The following is a 21,648-nucleotide window of genomic DNA, read 5'->3' as shown; positions in this document are numbered from 1 at the left end:
GATCGAGCAGGGAAGGAATAAAACCCCTGGCAGATTATCTTCTGCTGAAGATTTACCTTCATATCCTATTCTAGAGATGCAATGAGGAAGTGAGAGACAGTGGTCACCATAGAGGTGTCCCCACTAGAAGATTTATCATCATCTTCTTTTCAGGTGACAACCCAAAAACATTTATTCTCACAATGGTCACCAGGACAAACAGGGAGCCTGACAAGGAGCTGTCACCCAGAATCCTCGGCTGCAGTGACAGTTCTATATAGTGTGTGATTAGTAAAGGTTACCCAGAATCCTCGGCTGCAGTGGTAGTTCTATATAGTGTGTGATTAGTAAAGATTACCCAGAATCCTCGGCTGCAGGGGTAGTTCTATATAGTGTGTGATTAGTAAAGGTTACCCAGAATCCTCAGCTGCAGTGACAGTTCTATATAGTGTGTGATCAGTAAAGGTTACCCAGAATCCTCGGCTGCAGTGGTAGTTCTATATAGTGTGTGATCAGTAAAGGTTACCCAGAATCCTCGGCTGCAGTGGTAGTTCTATATAGTGTGTGATTAGTAAAGATTACCCAGAATCCTCGGCTGCAGTGACAGTTCTATATAGTGTGTGATTAGTAAAGATTACCCAGAATCCTCGGCTGCAGTGACAGTTCTATATAGTGTGTGATCAGTAAAGGTTACCCAGAATCCTCAGCTGCAGTGACAGTTCTATATAGTGTGTGATTAGTAAAGGTTACCCAGAATCCTCGGCTGCAGGGGTAGTTCTATATAGTGTGTGATTAGTAAAGGTTACCCAGAATCCTCAGCTGCAGTGACAGTTCTATATAGTGTGTGATTAGTAAAGGTTACCCAGAATCCTCGGCTGCAGGTGTAGTTCTATATAGTGTGTGATTAGTAAAGGTTACCCAGAATCCTCGGCTGCAGGGGTAGTTCTATATAGTGTGTGATTAGTAAAGGTTACCCAGAATCCTCGGCTGCAGTGGTAGTTCTATATAGTGTGTGATTAGTAAAGGTTACCCAGAATCCTCGGCTGCAGTGGTAGTTCTATATAGTGTGTGATCAGTAAAGGTTACCCAGAATCCTCAGCTGCAGTGACAGTTCTATATAGTGTGTGATCAGTAAAGGTTACCCAGAATCCTCGGCTGCAGTGACAGTTCTATATAGTGTGTGATCAGTAAAGGTTACCCAGAGTCCTCGGCTGCAGTGACAGTTCTATATAGTGTGTGATTAGTAAAGGTTACCCAGAATCCTCGGCTGCAGTGGTAGTTCTATATAGTGTGTGATCAGTAAAGGTTACCCAGAATCCTCAACTGCAGTGACAGTTCTATATAGTGTGTGATCAGTAAAGGTTACCCAGAATCCTCGGCTGCAGTGACAGTTCTATATAGTGTGTGATTAGTAAAGGTTACCCAGAATCCTCGGCTGCAGGGGTAGTTCTATATAGTGTGTGATTAGTAAAGGTTACCCAGAATCCTCGGCTGCAGTGACAGTTCTTTATAGTGTGTGATTAGTAAAGGTTTCCCAGAGTCCTCGGCTGCAGTGGTAGTTCTATATAGTGTGTGATTAGTAAAGATTACCCAGAGTCCTCAGCTGCAGTGACAGTTCTATATAGTGTGTGATTAGTAAAGGTTTCCCAGAGTCCTCGGCTGCAGTGACAGTTCTATATAGTGTGTGATTAGTAAAGGTCGCCCAGAGTCCTTTAGCTGCAGTGACAGTTCTATATGATTACCCAGAGTCCTCAGCTGCAGTGATAGTTCTATATAGTGTGTGATTAGTAAAGGTTACCCAGAGTCCTCGGCTGCAGTGATAGTTCTATATAGTGTGTGATTACTAAAGGTTACCCAGAATCCTCGGCTGCAGTGATAGTTCTATATACAGTAGTGTGCGATATGGAGACGTTACCCAGAGTACTCAGCTGCAGTGATAGTCCTATATACAGTAGTGTGTGATATAGAGACGTTACCCAGAGTCCTCTGCTGCAGAGACACATGTATATCTTTATTGAACACAGGCCAGGGTGTCGATAAACAGCAAGACTTACCGAAGATGTTTGTGGAATGGCCCTTCCGTGCGATGGGCTTGAGCTCATTGTGGCCCCAGCCGTACTGCCGATAATTATCCCAGGCATGCTTCATCATCTGCAGAGATAAAATAGCCGTGTTACACTCCCTGGGGGGAACTGGGACATAATTACATGGTGACACACATAACGACAGGGTGGGACAGCTGTGTGGGAGGGTGACACGTGGCATCACCCTGATCAGTACCCTAAGGGCTGAATAAGACCAATAAAATGAATAATTCCCCGGGAGGAACACCGACATGGGAACACACCACCAATTTTGTGCGTCACACTCGTGTCTTTAATATTTCCAACGGTAAAAAAAAAAAAAACAATGACACAAAAACACTCCTTCCCAGAAATCATACATAGAATGGAATAAAGACGGCAAATCTCAAAGGCTGGTAGAGATGGTTTTTAAGGATCAATATACAATCCTGACTGTAGGGATCCCAAATCCCCAAAGGACCGCACAGGGAGAGTCCATATGCATGGCAACGATTATGCCGAAAGAGTTTTCTCTCTGTCCAGCCGGAATGTGAGATACTCATTCCTATCACAGGACCATTCACAAGATGAAGCGCGGCTCGCGATGTAGGAAACCACCTTTGAGGCCGCAAGGCTTTACTTCCTGTTTCCCTTACTTGAGATGTCGGCGCCTGAACCTGAAGCCAATTGAACAATTGGCTTGGGTGAGGACATTGCAGGCTCCCTGGACAGCTAAGAGTCTTTTTATTAAAGAGGAGTTCCGACCTCAAATACCATTAACTAAAATTACCCCTATAATACTAATCCATCGCCCTTTACAGAACCGCTAGTCTCATACTTACACAGTATTGGATTTTATAGTCAAAATCTTACTTTTAAAAATGCTGTCTGGTCGCGGCCATCTTGGATGTGGGCATCTGAAGCCGCAGTGTAATCGGCTGTGTCCCATGTTCTGGGAGTTCTTCCTGATTCCAGGGAGTGTTCTGGGAGTTCTTCCTGATTCCAGGGAGTGTTCTGGGAGTTCTTCCTGATTCCAGGGAGTGTTCTGGGAGTTCTTCCTGATTCCAGGGAGTGTTCTGGAAGTTCTTCCTGATTCCAGGGAGTGTTCTGGAAGTTCTTCCTGATTCCAGGGAGTGTTCTGGAAGTTCTTCCTGATTCCAGGGAGTGTTCTGGAAGTTCTTCCTGATTCCAGGGAGTGTTCTGGAAGTTCTTCCTGATTCCAGGGAGTGTTCTGGGAGTTCTTCCTGATTCCAGGGAGTGTTCTGGGAGTTCTTCCTGATTCCAGGGAGTGTTCTGGGAGTTCTTCCTGATTCCAGGGAGTGTTCTTGAAGTTCTTCCTGATTCCAGGGAATGTTCTGGGAGTTTTTCCTGATTCCAGGGAGTGTTCTTGAAGTTCTTCCTGATTCCAGGGAGTGTTCTGGGAGTTTTTCCTGATTCCAGGGAGTGTTCTGGGAGTTCTTCCTGATTCCAGGGAGTGTTCTGGGAGTTCTTCCTGATTCCAGGGAGTGTTCTGGGAGTTCTTCCTGATTCCAGGGAGTGTTCTGGAAGTTCTTCCTGATTCCAGGGAGTGTTCTGGGAGTTCATCCTGATTCCAGGGAGTGTTCTGGAAGTTCTTCCTGATTCCAGGGAGTGTTCTGGGAGTTCTTCCTGATTCCAGGGAGTGTTCTGGGAGTTCTTCCTGATTCCAGGGAGTGTTCTGGAAGTTCTTCCTGATTCCAGGGAGTGTTCTGGGAGTTCTTCCTGATTCCAGGGAGTGTTCTGGGAGTTCTTCCTGATTCCAGGGAGTGTTCTGGGAGTTCTTCCTGATTCCAGGGAGTGTTCTGGAAGTTCTTCCTGATTCCAGGGAGTGTTCTGGAAGTTCTTCCTGATTCCAGGGAGTGTTCTGGAAGTTCTTCCTGATTCCAGGGAGTGTTCTGGGAGTTCTTCCTGATTCCAGGGAGTGTTCTGGGAGTTCTTCCTGATTCCAGGGAGTGTTCTGGAAGTTCTTCCTGATTCCAGGGAGTGTTCTGGAAGTTCTTCCTGATTCCAGGGAGTGTTCTGGGAGTTCTTCCTGATTCCAGGGAGTGTTCTGGAAGTTCTTCCTGATTCCAGGGAGTGTTCTGGGAGTTCTTCCTGATTCCAGGGAGTGTTCTGGGAGTTCTTCCTGATTCCAGGGAGTGTTCTGGGAGTTCTTCCTGATTCCAGGGAGTGTTCTGGAAGTTCTTCCTGATTCCAGGGAGTGTTCTGGAAGTTCTTCCTGATTCCAGGGAGTGTTCTGGAAGTTCTTCCTGATTCCAGGGAGTGTTCTGGAAGTTCTTCCTGATTCCAGGGAGTGTTCTGGGAGTTCTTCCTGATTCCAGGGAGTGTTCTGGGAGTTCTTCCTGATTCCAGGGAGTGTTCTGGAAGTTCTTCCTGATTCCAGGGAGTGTTCTGGAAGTTCTTCCTGATTCCAGGGAGTGTTCTGGGAGTTCTTCCTGATTCCAGGGAGTGTTCTGGGAGTTCTTCCTGATTCCAGGGAGTGTTCTGGAAGTTCTTCCTGATTCCAGGGAGTGTTCTGGAAGTTCTTCCTGATTCCAGGGAGTGTTCTGGGAGTTCTTCCTGATTCCAGCCTCCTGGGAGTGATGACAAACAGCTCCCAGGATGCAGTGCAAAGGCGGAAGTGATGTCGGTGGCCGCGGCCACAGAGGGGGGAGAAGGAGGAAGTACAATCAAAAATGCCCTAAAAAAAAGGTAAGGGACACCCGAAAAAAATTGAAAATGCCCAATTGTTGATCAGCATAACGAACACTCCAGGAATCACTAAAGTTGCAAAATAGGCCGGAACTCCACTTTAAAAGTCAGCAGCTGCAGCACCACTCTCCTCACTTCCTGTTTTCCCAGGACACACTGAAGGCAGTTGAACCATAGGCTCCTGATGCTGTCAGTCAAAACTCCTGTCAGGAGTGAGCGGGGGCGTGGATTACTGGTGCTGTGTGTGTCTATGGATACACTCAGCTCAGCATAGGAGCTGTGCGTGTCCATAGACAAAGATGCATGGGTGTCGCTTTAGCACCTGGCTCGCCAAGGAGGCACCAAGAGACTGGGAGAAGGTGACAGTGCCAAAAGAGGACTGCCAGAAGAGCAGAAGACGGTGCTCTCTGTGCAATATCCTTGCACAGTGCAGGTAAGTATGACCTTTTATTTTTTATTCTCTAAATTAGAGTTCAGTATCCCCTTAGCTGGCTCCAGTCCAAGCTTGGTTCTATAGTATAATATTAGGAGTTCACCGACATATCGGCTGCCAAAAATAGGGTTATTGACAATTTGCCAACAGAAAAAAAAAAAAAAAGGTGCCGATAATTGCATGCTGCGTTCTATTGTCTTCAATGTGAAATCTTGTCCAATTGACGTCAATGCAAAACCACCCCCCTATCCAACTTCAGTGCAAAAACACCCCCCTATCAACTTCAGTGCAAAAACACCCCCTATCAAACTTCAGTGCAAAAACACCCCCCTATCTACTTCAGTGCAAAAACACCCCCCTATCTACTTCAGTGCAAAAACACCCCCCTATCGAATTCAGTGCAAAAACACCCCCTATCAAACTTCAGTGCAAAAACACCCCCCTATCTACTTCAGTGCAAAAACACCCCCCTATCCACTTCAGTGCAAAAACACCCCCTATCAAACTTCAGTGCAAAAACACCCCCCTATCTACTTCAGTGCAAAAACACCCCCTATCAAACTTCAGTGCAAAAACACCCCCCTATCTACTTCAGTGCAAAAACACCCCCCTATCTACTTCAGTGCAAAAACACCCCCCTATCCACTTCAGTGCAAAAACACCCCCCTATCTACTTCAGTGCAAAAACACCCCCCTATCGAATTCAGTGCAAAAACACCCCCCTATCGACTTCAGTGCAAAAACACCCCCTATCAAACTTCAGTGCAAAAACACCCCCCTATCTACTTCAGTGCAAAAACACCCCCCTATCTACTTCAGTGCAAAAACACCCCCCTATCTACTTCAGTGCAAAAACACCCCCCTATCCACTTCAGTGCAAAAACACCCCCTATCAAACTTCAGTGCAAAAAAAAACTCCCTATCGACTTCAGTGCAAAAACACCCCCCTATCGACTTCAGTGCAAAAACACCCCCCTATCAACTTCAGTGCAAAAACACCCCCCTATTGACTTTGATGCAAAAAACACCCCCCTATCCACTTCAGTGCAAAAACACCTCCCTATCGACTTCAGTGCAAAACCACCCCCCTATCGACTTCAGTGCAAAAACACCCCCCTATCGACTTCAGTGCAAAAACACCCCCCTATCGACTTCAGTGCAAAAACACCCCCCTATCGACTTTGATAGAGGAGCAATAGACAGAGTCCATGGGTACCCAGCCCAACCAAGTACAGCACCCCCCCCCCCCCTCCCAGCACTAACATTCATTATTAAATTACAGGTTTAATTACTCGAGTCATTTGGATCTGACAAAATCAGCGGGCTGTAGCTTTGTAGGAATCGGAGCAGTGAGTGGCATTATTGCCCCCATATGCCTCTTCTGTCATGGTCTCTCTGGAGTGCCCGATCCTGACAGCTTCCTTCCACACAGGCTGCGTACCCCCTCCACCATCTCCCCCCCCCCCCTTCACAGGCAGCTAATGACAGGCAGCTGGCAGCAGAACTGGCGGCCCTCCTGCTGCGCTTGAAGCCTCGTTAGGAAGAAAAGCTTTTAATTGCCATTAGACGGAGCCGTGAGTGGCTGGCACAGATACCATGGCAGAGAGAGCGCAGTGGGTCAGGAGGTCTGCGGGAGGAAAGGGATGAGGGATATGAGGTAATAGAAGGAGGGAGAAGATGGAGAGGACATGACCCCGACAAACCCAACACAAAGCGCTGCCAGACTATTCAAAGAGTCTCTAATCTAAAGCCCCTTCTACCCTCCTCAACAGCTGGATCACACGTCTGCCCCGGATTTCATCTTCTATTATCCCTTCGTAGTATAAAGTTTACCGAATCCCCAAAAATAGGAAACCGTCTCTCGTTATCAGGAAGTTTCTTGTGTGTAGATCTGAGTGTGATTCGCGGTGCCGACAGGAGTTTCTTCCATCGCACAGCGTATAGGAATGCAGTTTTAGCCACTTCTGGACCAGAAGGTTTTACCCCCCCCCCCCCCCTTAGGCCACTTTCACACTTGTGAAAAACAAAAAAAAAGACAAAAATTGAATTTGGTTGCAGCATCGCATGACCGCGCAATTGTCACTTAAAGTAATGCAGTGCCGTATCGCAAAAAAATGGCCTGGTCATGAAGGGGGGTAAACCTTCCAGGGGTGAAGTGGATAAAGTGATATTAACCGCTTGCCGACCGCCGCACGACTATTTACGTTGGCAGTCAGCCCCTCACAGGCAAAGCGACCTAGTACTACGTCGCTAGCCTGTGAGGGTCTGGGGAGCGAATGCGCGCCCCCGGAGGCGCACTCCTGCATGGTCACAGACACCCCCCCCCCCCCCCGCGCGTGTGACCGGCGGACCTAATGTCCGCCGGTCACTCGGCGATCGTCGGGGGAGAGGGAGAAAGGCAGGCGGCTAGTGTAAACAAGCCGCCTGTCATTCTCATCTGTGTAGAAACTGTGATCATACAGTTCTACTATGTAGGACCGTTGATCATTGTTCCTACACCTCAAGCCACAGCCAATCACAGTTAGAATCACGCCCCTAGGGACACACATAACCCCTCCCCCTCAAAAAAAGTTAACTCCTTCACTGCCAGTGTAATTTTACAGTAACAGTGCATATGTATAGCACTGATTACTGTAGTAATGTCACTGGTAACCCCAAAAGTGTCAAAAATGTCAGTGAAGGGTCCGATCTGTCCGCCGCAATGTCGCAGTCCCGCAAAAAAAAAAAAAAAAAAAAAAAAAATCGCAGATCGCCGCCATTACGCGTTAAAAAAAAAAAAACAACAAAAATCACAAAAATCTTACCCTTTGTTAGTAAACGCGATAACTTTTGCGCAAACCAATCAAAATACGCTTTTTGCGATTTTTTTAACCAAACATATGTAGCATAAAACAAATTGGCCGAAAATGTTAAAAAAACAGAATTTTTGTAAAATCTTACCTGTAAAATTCCTTTCTCTGAGTCCTCCAACAGTCGCCGCCTCTTCATATTCGTCACTAATGGGGTTATTGACCTTTGCTCCGTAGGAGTAGCTAGGCAACAGAATATATTAATATCAAAGCTTTTAGCATATCCCACCCCCAGGGGGTGGTCCCCTCAGTCAATACCTCCTTGCTTCCTGCTTACCAACTCAGTTTCAGTAGAATAGCAGTAGAGTACATAAACCAACCCCCAAAAGAGGGGCGGGGGCGGCGACTGTCGGAGGACTCAGAGAAAGGAATTTTACAGGTAAGATTTTACAAAAATTCCGTTTTCTCTTACGTCCTCCGACAGTCGCCGCCACTTCATAATCTTCACTAATGGGGACGTCCCAGAGCAGTGTAGACATGAGGGGTGGGAAAAAACAGCAGCCGCGCCTAAAGCAACGCAATACCCACATCAGAGAAAGGAACCTTACCAAAGCAAGAGAACCAACTGGGCAACAGGAAAAACGTGCTCAACAGGAGCAACAACCCAGGAAAAAACAAGTAACACAGGGGTAAAAATACCCCAACAGCCAAGGGCCCAAACAAGGGACTCTAAGGCACTGCCGCACTAAGAACTTTACGGCCAAAGGAAGCATCTGCCGATGCCTGAACATCCACCTTGTAGAATTTGGAGAAGGTGTGAACGGACGACCAAGTCGCCGCCTTACACACCTGGGCCACAGAAGCCCGATTATGACAGGCCCAAGACGTACTCAGAGATCTGGTAGAGTGCGCCTTCACAGGCACGGGAGGAACCTTCCCCCTCAAAGCATAGGCCTGCTCAATGGTCTGTCTGATCCATTTGGCGATGGTAGAAGCCGACGCTGCCAAGCCCTTCCAAGGTCCCTCAGGAAGGACAAAGAGGGAATCCGACTTGCGAAAGGATTTAGTCGATGACAGGTAAACCCTGATCGCCCTAACAACATCCAAAGAATGTAAGGCCACCTCCTTCGGATGCTTAGGCTTCGCGCAAAGCGAAGGCAAGACAATGTCCTCATTGAGGTGAAATTCCGAGATCCTCTTCGGAAGGAAAGACGTATTAGGTCGCAAGACCACCTTATCCAAGTGAATCACCAAATACGGAGACATGCAGGACAAAGCCGCCAGCTCCGACACCCTGCGTGCCGAAGTAATCGCCACTAAGGCGGCAACCTTCTTGGACAACAAAGACAATGAGATCTCCCTGATATTTTCAAAAGGAGCATGTTGCAACACGGATAGAACAAGGTTCAAATCCCATGGAGGCAAAGGCTCCCTACTAGGAGGGGCCAAGTGTCGCACCCCTCGAACAAAGGTGCTAACCAAAGAGTTAGATGCCACAGGACGTTGGAAAAGAACGGCCAGCGCAGAAATCTGACCCTTAATCGTGGCCAACGCCAAACGCTGGTCCACGCCCGTTTGAAGGAAAGCCAACACTCTCGACACCGAGTATGAGCGAGGGGAATACCCCCTGGACTCACACCAGGCAAAATACGCCTTCCAAGTACGGTAGTAAATCTTCCCCGAAGAGGCCTTCCTGGCCTTGATCAAAGTGGGAATGACCTCAGGGGAGAGACCCCTATCCTTCAAGACTTGGCTTTCAACAGCCAGGCCGTTAAAGCCAGCGACTGTAAATCAGGATGGAATATTGGTCCTTGAGACAAAAGGTCTGCTCGAAGAGGCAGACGCCATGGAGCGTCGACCGCCAGATTTACGAGATCCGCGTACCAAGACCGTTTTCGGGTCCGAGGCCAACCTGCGAAGGAACATGGACAACAGCTGAATCGGTGGAAAGGCATACATCAGACGATACTGATGCCAGGGCGTCACTAACGCGTCCGAGGCGTCTGCCCGAGGATTGCGCGTCCTTGCCACGAACCTTTGCACCTTGTGATTTAGACGAGACGCGAACAGGTCCACATCTGGGGACCCCCACTTCGCGCACAACATCTGGAAGACATCCGGGTGAAGGGACCATTCCCCCTGGTCCAGGGTCTGGCGGCTCAGATAATCCGCCTGCCAGTTTTCCACCCCCGGAATGTGAACTGCAGAGATCGCTGGGACGTGCGTCACGGCCCAAGACAGAATGTCGGCTACTTCCCGAGCCGCTCGGGCACTCCTGGTGCCCCCTTGGTGGTTGATGTAGGCCACCGCTGTGGCATTGTCTGTCTGCACCCGAACTGGACAGCCCCGAAGCCTGTCCGTCCAACGCAGAAGACAGAGATTTTTCGCTCGCAATTCCAGAATGTTGATCGGAAGGGAGGACAAGACGCCCAGAACACCACCCCAGCCCGACAGGCTGGCATCCGTGGGGATCACCGTCTACGACAAGGGACGAAAGGACTTGCCCTCCGACACCGCCGGGGACTGGAGCCACCACAAAAGACCCCTTCGGGTGTGGCGGCTAAACGAAATCCGCAGATCCAGAGATTGCGGACGCCCGTCCCACACGGCCAGGACCTCCGCCTGAAGCGCTCGTGTGTGAAACTGGGCGAAGGGAATCGCCTCGAAGGCCGAAACCATCAATCCAAGACACCTCATACACGTCCGGAGGGACGAGCACTAATCGTCCCTGAGGGACCTGACTTCTCACTGAAGTGTCCGAAGCTAGTCTTCCGGCAGGAAGACCTTCGCCTGAACAGAGTCCAGAATCATCCCCAGGTAGGGAAGACGAACCGACGGACACAACGTCGATTTTGGAAAATTTATCGTCCAGCCGAATTTCTGCATCGTGATGGACAGGTCGTTCACCAGACCCCGATCGGTCGCGGACCGAATTAGGATATCGTCCAGATACCCCAGGACAGAAATGCCCTGGGCTCTCACTAAAGCCAGAACCGGCGCAAGCACCTTGGTGAAAACCCGAGGAGCCGAAGCGAGACCGAAAGGCAACGCCACGAATTGATAATGATCCTCCGCAATGGCAAAACGAAGGAACCTCTGGTGACCCTCGAAAATGGGGATGTGCAGGTACGCATCCTTCAAGTCGATGGAGGCTATGAATTCCCCCGGAACCAGGGCAGCCACCACCGAGCGCAGGGATTCCATGCGAAACTTGCGAACCCGCACAAAGCGATTCAGAGCTTTCAAGTCCAGAATCGGACATACTTTTCCCTCCTTCCTGGGCACAGTGAACAGATTGGAATAGAACCCCCGAAATCTGTCCTGATGAGGCACCGGAACCACCACTCCCTGGGCCCGCAGGTCCCGCACCGCCAGGTGCAGGTCCTGCAAGAGCTCCGGAGTCAGCTGAAGGTTTGAGGGGAAAAATCTGCTCACCGGCCGAGAGAGAAACTCGATCTTGTATCCAGATCGAACGATTTCCTGAACCCACCGGTCCCGAACGCGGTCCAGCCAGGGTTGAAGAAAACCGAGCAAACGTCCCCCCCACCCCAGAACTGGGTGAGGGCGCCCCTTCAGGCCGTATTGTTATGGGCAGCGGACCCGGACTGGCCAGACTTCTGCTTACCTGCCCACGGCTTCTTCTGGGAGCCTTGGCCTTTGAAGGGCTTGCCCTTATAGTGCGACCGAAAGGCACGAAAGGACCCCTGAGAGGGCCTAAACGAAGCATTCTTCTTAACACGAACAAACTTATTCTTGTGAGATTGGGGCAAGAGAGTGCTCTTACCCCCAGAAATACCCTTTATCAGAGTATCCAAAGATTCGCCAAAAAGACGAGATCCCGCGTAGGGCAAATTTGCCAGAGTCTTGCGAGAAGATTGGTCAACCGACTAACATTTCAACCAAATCAGGCGACGGTTCAAGACCGCCACACTAGAAAGGCGCACCACCAAAGGGACTAAATCCAAGTCCGCATCACACAAATACATGACACCCTGATGAATCTGATCCACCATAGCCAAAGTTGTCGGCGGGACAGAATCAGCCACCAGAGTGCGCCTGAGCACCTGCGTCCAATCCGCAATAGCCTGGGCTGCCATAATGGAAGAAAAAATAGGCTTCAGCATAGAACCAGCAACCGTATAGGCATGACGGGCCAGAGATTCCAATCTCCTGTCCGTAGGGTCCCGGAACACCGGGGTATCCTCAGCAGGGATCGCAGTCGATTTATTCAAAACCGCCACCGCGTGATCCACCTGAGGCGGTACACACCAACGCTCATCAGTAGCCGGTGTAAAGGGATAACGCAGCTTGAACCTACTCGGCACAGCAAAAGGCTTTTTTAAATTGCGCCATTGCTCATCAACCGCGCGCTGAAATTACGTAGAGCAAGGAAAAACCTGCGATGTTTTGCGTTTTCTCTGCGTCCCATAAGAGGACAACAAAGCAGGAGGACATGGTTCATTCTGCAAATGCAGCGTTTGCTTGATAGAAGCAACCAACTCATCCATGAGTGCAAGCTCTTCAGACAAGCCAGGGGGAGAATTATCAACCCCTTCTACCTCAGCCTCCCCGTCAGACCCCGCAAGGTCCAGGGATGAGCGAGACCCTGAGAGGGGCACTCCAGCCATAGCAGCCCCATCGCCCTCTAAATCAGAGGAAATAGACACCCTGGGCCGTTTTATGGATCGATCAGCCACCAGCATCTGCACCTGAGCAGCCAAGTTTGCCACAATAGTGGCCAGATCAGCCCCCTCGGGGGAAGCAGCAGCCCCTTGGCCCCCCACCAGGGTGGGAGGAAACTTACAATCCTGAGAATCCATGCCCCAGCAAAAAAATTTAATAAAGGGTACTGCCCCTTTAAGATCGCGGCGAGCACTGCCCACCGCACCCACTGACCCCCACAGGAATAAGAAACTGGGCAAGAAATACAGGAAAAAAGGAGATATAAAAACCTGGAGAGCTCACGGGTGCTGCACCGATCGCTGTCTCAGAGGAAAAGGAAGTGATGCAAGACTGACCGCCCCTATGAAGCCTCTGTAAGGCTACACAAACATGGCCGCTGGCTGAGGACAAAACCCTGGGCAAAGAGAACATGGCGCTGACATGGGGGATCGATCGCCGCTCAAAATGGCGGCGTTTGGCGCCAAAAACGTGTGCAGTACCTCACAGGACCTGCCACCATGATCATTGTCCCAGAAAAAATGGCGGATCGCCGCACAGCTTGTCTAAAATCTTACTGCTTCATATGACACCCAGCAGAGCGGGAGAGCCCCCCCCCCCTCACAGCCCACACACAGGCAGCAAGTGCACACAGGAGCTGACAGGGAGCACAGCAGCCACACAGACATGCAGGGTCACACAGTCCCAGACTGACACCCAACAAGACAGGTCCCCACATAGAGATACACTTACCATCCGGATGGCGTGGGGAGCCTGCTCCAGCGACCAAACCGCAGTACTGAGGACAGGGAGTGTCGCAAACATGACGCAGCGGAGTTGCGGTGCGAAACCGCAATGGCGTCCAGTGAGGTAGCCACCTCACCGATAGCATCCCTGCAGCGAACAGGGATGGGTCGTTCAATGTGCCAGGGCAAAACCTAAGCTGAACGCTCGATGGCAGGCTGGGAAACCCCTGGCCCTGAGCCCTGGGAACCAGGGTGGCCAGACTGAGACCCAGCTCCGCACGATCCTCTTCATCAGAAGAACTAACGCTGGAAATAAACAGCTAAGTAAAAGGAAGAGAAAAAAACAAAAAAGAGAAAAGTGGCTGAGACTAAGAGCCCCAGCACAGGAACAGCCTGCATACTCCTGAGCTAGGCAAATGAAACTGAGTTGGTAAGCAGGAAGCAGGGAGGTATGGACTGAGGGGACCACCCCCTGGGGGTGGGATATGCTAAAAGCTTTGATATTAATATATTCTGTTGCCTAGCTACTCCTACGGAGCAAAGGTCAATAACCCCATTAGTGACGAATATGAAGAGGCGGCGACTGTCGGAGGACGTAAGAGAAATTTTGATTTTTACTTTTTTTTTGGCGGGAATTTCATATAAAAAAATGTGAAAAATATTGTTATTTTTGCAAAATTGACGCTCTTTTTTTGTTTATAGCGCATGATCAAAAAATCGCACAGGTGATCAAATACCACCAAAAGAAAGCTCTGTTTGTGGGAAAAAAAGGACGTCAAATTCGTTTAGGTACAGCGTCGCACGACCGCGCAATTGTCCATTAAAGTCATGCAGTGCCGAATCGCAAAATAGGACCTGGTCAGGAAGGGGGTAAAATCTTCTGGGGCTTAAGTGGTTAAAGGCAAAAAACCCAACACAAATGTTATACTTACCTGCTCTGTGTAATGGTTTTGCACAGAGCAGCCTCGATCCTCCTCTTCTCAGGTCCCCCGCCGGTGCTCCCGGCCCCTCCCTCCTGCCGAGTGGCCCCAGAGCAAGCAGCTTGCTACGGGGGCCCCCCCAAGCAGGTGCACTTCCCAGCCACCGCTTTTCGTGTCAATTCACATACAGATCTGCGGCTCGGCCCCGCCCCCTCTCTCTCCTCAATGGCTCACTGGCTGTGATTGACAGCAGCGGGAGCCAATGGCTCAGCAAACGAGGAGGGAGAGTCCCTGGAGAGCCGTGGCATATCACTTGAGAAGGGGCTCAGGGAAGATGGGGGCCTGAGGGGCCCCAGAAGGCTTTTTACCTTCATGAATAGAATACATGACGGTAAAAAACCTTCAGCTTTTACAAACACTTTAAGAGTACATCAATGCAAGGGACAAGCTTTCCCACACAAGGATGCACTGCAAGTGATACATTTTTATGTGCCCAGAGAGTTGGAGTTGTATAGAAATGCCCATTTCCCCCTCTCACCTCCTTGATTTTATCCCGTTTCTCTCGGATTTCTGGGTCTCCGGGGTCACCGTTCTTCAGCTCGGGTAGGTTGGGGACAGGTGCCAGCGGTAAGGGCGGATTATCTTTCTTCTTCATCTCTTCTATCAGCTTGTTCTTCTCAGTCTGGATCTCAGCCCTGATCTCCTCCCGAGACTTCTTTAACTTCTCCTTGGCCTCCTGGAGGGCGCGCTCATGGTCCGCTCGGATCTTATTCCGCAGCTGCTCCTCCTCCTCCCTGTGAGGAAAAGAAAACACAATAAGACTCATCCAATCACCTCACTGCATATCATAGGGACAAAAAGGAGGTTAAAGGGTCAGAAAATCCAAAAATAATTTCTATATTAATGGCTTCCTATGAAAACGGTCTATGAGTGCTGATTCGCAGAAAGGAAAGTCCCACAATCCCCACATCACAACAAAACCCCTGTGTGTGGAGTGATAAGAGCCTCAGACTGGGCTCCATCCAGGCCACAGCCTCCAACACGGTTCGTCCTGTACACTGGACGAAACGCGTTGGAGGTGCGTGGCCAGGATGGAGCCAGGGCTTTCTTCGCATCGATATCCACAGAGCTGGGACTGCACCCCCAGCGGCTGACAGCAGACGATTCCAGTAAAGAGAGAATACATGGTGATCCTGGTAGTTAGTTTTACCTATTTGCTCCTAGTGGCAACGCTCTACAGCCTGACCATGCCTCAGCAGCATTGCCACCAGTGTGCTTGTGCCGCTGCTTGCTCTATCCATTGCCTGTCCTAGCTGTCCATATTTCAGGCAGGGACACCAGACAAGGCAGGTCTAGCTAGGTAACTGATAACTGATGGTGCCTGTCAATCTAGATAGACTCCGCCCCCAGCAGTGGGAAGATCAGAAAGAAACTGTTGCATTTTATACCTGATGGCCTCAAAAGTTACAAAGGAAACAATCCAATGAGATATGTAAAAACAAAAAAAAAAAGTATTTGGTACTCTGCAAAAGTCACATGATCACACTCCCTCTACTCTGCTTTGCTGCTTAGCCCCGCCTACCAACCAGGCCAATGCAAAGAAGGAAAGTGATCAGGTGACCAGGAATAATAGGATGAATAAAGACGTTTCTGCAATTTTGAAAACCAGTGTTTTATGGATAGACGGATAACCACTTCTGTAACCAACCAGGGGTGGGACGGGGGGGGGGGGGGCAGGAGGGTAAACTGTCCTGCGCACTTTGGTATAAGGTGAGGTGGGGGGCACCGCAAGGAGATTGGGGGGGGAGGATTCGTGTTGGGATGGTGAATTTGGGGGGCTGCAGGGTATAAGTATTGCCCTAAGAAGGGAAATTTGGGGTGGGGGGGTGCTAAGAATGGTGATTTAGGGGCATTTGTGTTGGGAGGGGGAATGGGGGGAAAGGAGATTTGTGTTAGGTGGAAGGATTTGAGGGCAATTTGTGCTGGGAGGGGAGGATTTTAAAACGAGGGGGGGGGGGGGAGAAGACGTGTACTAGGATAGGACATTTTAGGGGTAGAAGATTTGTACTAGGAGGGATTCTTTTTTTTTTTTTGGGGGGAGGGGGGGGTTCAGCAAGGGGACGGAACTATACTGGGAGGAGGGGGAATTTATGCTTAGGGGATAAGCATGCAGATTGACACATAATGCTCATACATCTGGGGGGGGGCACAGTTTGGCATGGTCCCCTTGGGCTCTAGATGTACCTTCTCTAGGGATATAGGTTAGGCACAGTGCCGGGACAAGGCCAACAGTTTACAGGCCTTTACCTGCAACCCCATAAAGTAGGTTAGAGTTCAGTTCCAAGCGCTGATGGTAGTGCTCCAGTGAGCCACTGAATCCAGGTGCCGGTGTCCGTAGTGCTAACCCAAGCACAGTGTGAAATGGGCCCCTGCCTTGGCTCCTCCCAGGCCACGCCCCTTAATGTGTTTTGTCCTGCACATAAAGTTTGGTCATGACTAAGCCCTGTGGTCAGGATGAAACGTGTCAGAGGTGTGGCCTGGGAGGAGTCGAGGCTGAGGCTGTTCTCAATCCTTACTAAGCCTATAGAAGTGTAGCATCTCTGCACTTAACTTTAACTGCTACAAATTACAAATCATTAAACCTTTACCATAGAGAGGGGAAAAAAAAAGAGTAACAAGTAATTAAGCTACAAAGTGTTGTTGACGCAGCAAAATCTAAAACTTCAATCAATATTCATAGTCCTGAATTTTAATTCTGTACAGCCAGCGGGAGACCCAGCCAGGTGAGAGCGCAACTTCACCTAAGGATGGCGCTTTCACACACAGCGTTCCCGCAGTTTCTGTGTGGTTACCCACGGTTTCCATATAGATATTCTAGAATAGGCACGTCCAACCCGCAGTCCGGAACCCGCAGGCAATGCGGCCCACCGCCGGTGGCTCATGGACACCCGCAGGTGCCATGCAATCTCCCGGCTGCCGTGGGAGACTTAGGATGTCTGCAGTCAGTGACAGAGCCGCTGCTTCCTGTATAGTCCCGGCTCTGTCACAGGCGGAATGATATGAAATTCACTCCTCAGCTCTGCACTGCAGCCGCTGCTTCCTCCCGCAGTACCCGCATGACTAGCAATACCCGCTAGCAGTACCCACCAGCATTACCCGCCAGCAATATCCTCCAGCAAAATGACAAGCATGTGTCCAGTGAAAGTTCCTTAATATTCCTCCAAATTAAAGTGCTGCAGATAAAAGTTACAAAAAGTGCTCATGCAGTGTCCAGTGATCCACTCCCCTACAGCAAAACACACTTACCAGATCTTGTGGACCCCTTAGCTATATAGCATGTGGGTCTATCAGGCTGAGCTGGTAAGTGGGCCCCAGTATGGTTCCTATAGATTTTCACCATATTTTATGGCTCATGCAGAGGAAGAGAAGGAATCCACATATATGGAGTAATACGTTCCTTTATTGAATGCTCATAACAGTGGCGGCCCGTCCATTGGGGGCGCAGGGGTGCCGCCCCCGACCGCCTAATCTACATGCAGGGCGCCGGACGCATGGATTCCAATGAGGTTTTTTTTGTTTTTTGAAGCACGTGATTAGAGCCAGAGGCTCTAATAGACTTCAAAAAAGGGTGGGCTCGGGGCGCAGAGCACTGCGCCCCGAGCCCACCCAGTTGTGTGACAATAGCGATATTGTCACACAGATTTTCCTCCTGGCCAATCAGGAAGTGAGTCCTGAGACCCATTTCCGGATTAGCTGAAAGGAGAAGCCATCTTATTGGAGGAGGGAGGAGATGCCTCCACATCTCAGTCCAGGGTGAGTGAGCCCATGGAGCACCAGCCGCCACTGGCTCATAGTAAAATTACACTTACATAAGGGTAGACAGAAAGTGCACAAAGCAAGGTCCATAAAGACATGGATGAGAGAGTTTGGGGTGGAGGAACCCGACTGGCCTGCACAGAGAACACAATGATAGAACACCTTTGGGATGAATTAGAGTGGAGACTGCGAGCCAGGCCTTCTCCTCCAACATCAGTGCCTGACCTCACAAAAACATTCCCATACACACACTCCTAAACCTTGTGGACAGCCTTCCCAGAAGAGTTGAAGCTGTTATAGCTGCAAAGGGTGGGCCAACTCAATACTGAACCCTACGGACTACGACTGGGATGCCATTAAAGTTCATGTGCGTGTAAAGGCAGGCGTCCCAATACTTTTGACCACATAGTGTATATTTACCTAGAAAAATGGTGACGTGTTCAATACTTCTTTTACCAGCTGACTTATTTTAGACGTGCCTGGAAATGCAGAGAGGAGGTGACACTCCGCTATGTGACACCGCAGACATCTAACCCATGCTGTGATCTTTAATAACCCCCCGCCATGAGACGCAGTGGGGGGGCCAATCCTGCAGCTCGCTAACTGGAGTGCACATAAAAGCACACTGCTGTTAATGAAACCATTCGTGCCGTATGTCAGACTGAAACCGAGGGCAGGATAAAAAGTGTTAAAGAGGTTTTTCACTTTCATACAGCTGCAGATCAGTCGGCGGTCTCACCGCTAAGAACTCCCACCCATCGCTCCGCCAAGAGGCTGCGACACCCACTTCACAGGACACATTATTATCCCACGACACCAGCCTGGGGAACCGTATTTGTAATATATACCTGGTACAAGTATTCCACTTTACCACTTACCGCTGGACATTATACGACGTCCTTGGCTTTACGTGGGGACGTCTGAATGATGGGTGCAGCTGCGGCATCATTCAGAGATCATTTTTTTTTAATCTGGCGATTCCCTGCACCATAGGAACAATCATAGAGGCTGTTTAGCCACTTGATTGTTCTTACAGGAGACGGAAGGGTTCACTCCCCCCTCCCACCTGTGCTTCTACCGGCTCTCCCGTGTGATCCCGTGTGATCTCCCGTGTGATCGGAAGGAATCCATGGTACACCACAGAGACTGCCGAGGACCAGATGGGGGGGGGGGCCGGGCGCAACGTTATGACGTTATGACGTCATGCCAAGCCTGCCAGTTGTCAATAATGCTGCGATCTTGGCTGCATAGCCGAGACCGTTTTTTTTTTTAATTATTTCAGGCTTTCAACCCTGTAGGAGAGATCTGGGGTCTTATTGACCCCAGATCTCTCCATATAGAGGACCTGTCATCCCTATTCTTATTACAAGGGATGTCTCCATATAGAGGACCTGTCATCCTTATTCCTATTACAGGGGATCCCTCCATATAGAGGACCTGTCATCCCTATTCCTATTACAAGGGATCTCTCCATATAGAGGACCTGTCATCCTTATTCCTATTACAAGGGATGTCTCCATAAAGAGGACCTGTCATCCCTATTCCTATTACAGGGGATCTCTCCATAAAGAGGACCTGTCATCCCTATTCCTATTACAGGGGATCCCTCCATAAAGAGGACCTGTCATCCCTATTCCTATTACAAGGGATGTCTCCATAAAGAGGACCTGTCATCCCTATTCCTATTACAGGGGATCTCTCCATAAAGAGGACCTGTCATCCCTATTCCTATTACAAGGGATGTCTCCATAAAGAGGACCTGTCATCCCTATTCCTATTACAAGGGATGTCTCCATAAAGAGGACCTGTCATCCCTATTCCTATTACAAGGGATCTCTCCATAAAGAGGATCTGTCATCCTTATTCCTATTACAAGGGATCCCTCCATATAGAGGACCTGTCATCCCTATTCCTATTACAAGGGATCCCTCCATAAAGAGGACCTGTCATCCCTATTCCTATTACAAGGGATCCCTCCATAAAGAGGACCTGTCATCCCTATTCCTATTACAGGGGATGTCTCCATAAAGAGGACCTGTCATCCTTATTCCTATTACAGGGGATCCCTCCATAAAGAGGACCTGTCATCCCTATTCCTATTACAGGGGATCCCTCCATAAAGAGGACCTGTCATCCTTATTCCTATTACAGGGGATCCCTCCATAAAGAGGACCTGTCATCCCTATTCCTATTACAGGGGATCCCTCCATAAAGAGGACCTGTCATCCCTATTCCTATTACAGGGGATCTCTCCATAAAGAGGACCTGTCATCCCTATTCCTATTACAAGGGATGTCTCCATAAAGAGGACCTGTCATCCCTATTCCTATTACAAGGGATGTCTCCATAAAGAGGACCTGTCATCCCTATTCCTATTACAGGGGATGTCTCCATAAAGAGGACCTGTCATCCCTATTCCTATTACAAGGTATGTCTCCATAAAGAGGACCTGTCATCCCTATTCCTATTACAAGGGATCTCTCCATAAAGAGGATCTGTCATCCTTATTCCTATTACAAGGGATCTCTCCATAAAGAGGATCTGTCATCCTTATTCCTATTACAAGGGATCTCTCCATAAAGAGGACCTGTCATCCCTATTCCTATTACAAGGGATCCCTCCATAAAGAGGACCTGTCATCCCTATTCTTATTACAAGGGATCTCTCCATATAGAGGACCTGTCATCCCTATTCCTATTACAAGGGATCCCTCCATAAAGAGGACCTGTCATCCCTATTCCTATTACAGGGGATGTCTCCATAAAGAGGACCTGTCATCCTTATTCCTATTACAGGGGATCCCTCCATAAAGAGGACCTGTCATCCCTATTCCTATTACAGGGGATCCCTCCATAAAGAGGACCTGTCATCCCTATTCCTATTACAGGGGATCCCTCCATAAAGAGGACCTGTCATCCCTATTCCTATTACAAGGGATCCCTCCATAAAGAGGACCTGTCATCCCTATTCTTATTACAAGGGATCTCTCCATATAGAGGACCTGTCATCCCTATTCCTATTACAAGGGATCCCTCCATAAAGAGGACCTGTCATCCTTATTCCTATTACAGGGGATCCCTCCATAAAGAGGACCTGTCATCCCTATTCCTATTACAGGGGATCCCTCCATAAAGAGGACCTGTCATCCCTATTCTTATTACAAGGGATCTCTCCATATAGAGGACCTGTCATCCCTATTCCTATTACAAGGGATCCCTCCATATAGAGGACCTGTCATCCCTATTCCTATTACAAGGTATGTCTCCATAAAGAGGACCTGTCATCCCTATTCCTATTACAGGGGATCTCTCCATATAGAGGACCTGTCATCCTTATTCCTATTACAAGGTATGTCTCCATAAAGAGGACCTGTCATCCCTATTCCTATTACAAGGGATGTCTCCATAAAGAGGACCTGTCATCCTTATTCCTATTACAAGGGATCCCTCCATAAAGAGGACCTGTCATCCCTATTCCTATTACAAGGGATGTCTCCATAAAGAGGACCTGTCATCCCTATTCCTATTACAAGGG

General features: G+C 49.2%; 1 protein-coding gene across 1 annotated transcript in view; it reads right to left on the bottom strand.

Annotated features, from left to right (window-relative positions):
- Nucleotides 1–21,648, bottom strand: part of MAN1A2 (mannosidase alpha class 1A member 2) — a 189,455-nt gene that overhangs the window by 60,188 nt on the left and 107,619 nt on the right. Inside the window, exons 2-3 of the mRNA XM_082246969.1 lie at nucleotides 14,837–15,092; nucleotides 2,034–2,130 (exon numbers count right to left, since the gene is read on the bottom strand). Coding sequence (XP_082103095.1) covers nucleotides 2,034–2,130; nucleotides 14,837–15,092 — 353 coding nt within the window. The remainder of the gene's footprint in view (nucleotides 1–2,033; nucleotides 2,131–14,836; nucleotides 15,093–21,648) is intronic.

This window comes from Pelophylax lessonae (assembly GCF_965119305.1).
Source record: "Pelophylax lessonae genome assembly, chromosome: 2".
NCBI classification, from domain to species: domain Eukaryota; kingdom Metazoa; phylum Chordata; class Amphibia; order Anura; family Ranidae; genus Pelophylax; species Pelophylax lessonae.
This window is presented reverse-complemented; position numbering and strand designations above follow the sequence as displayed.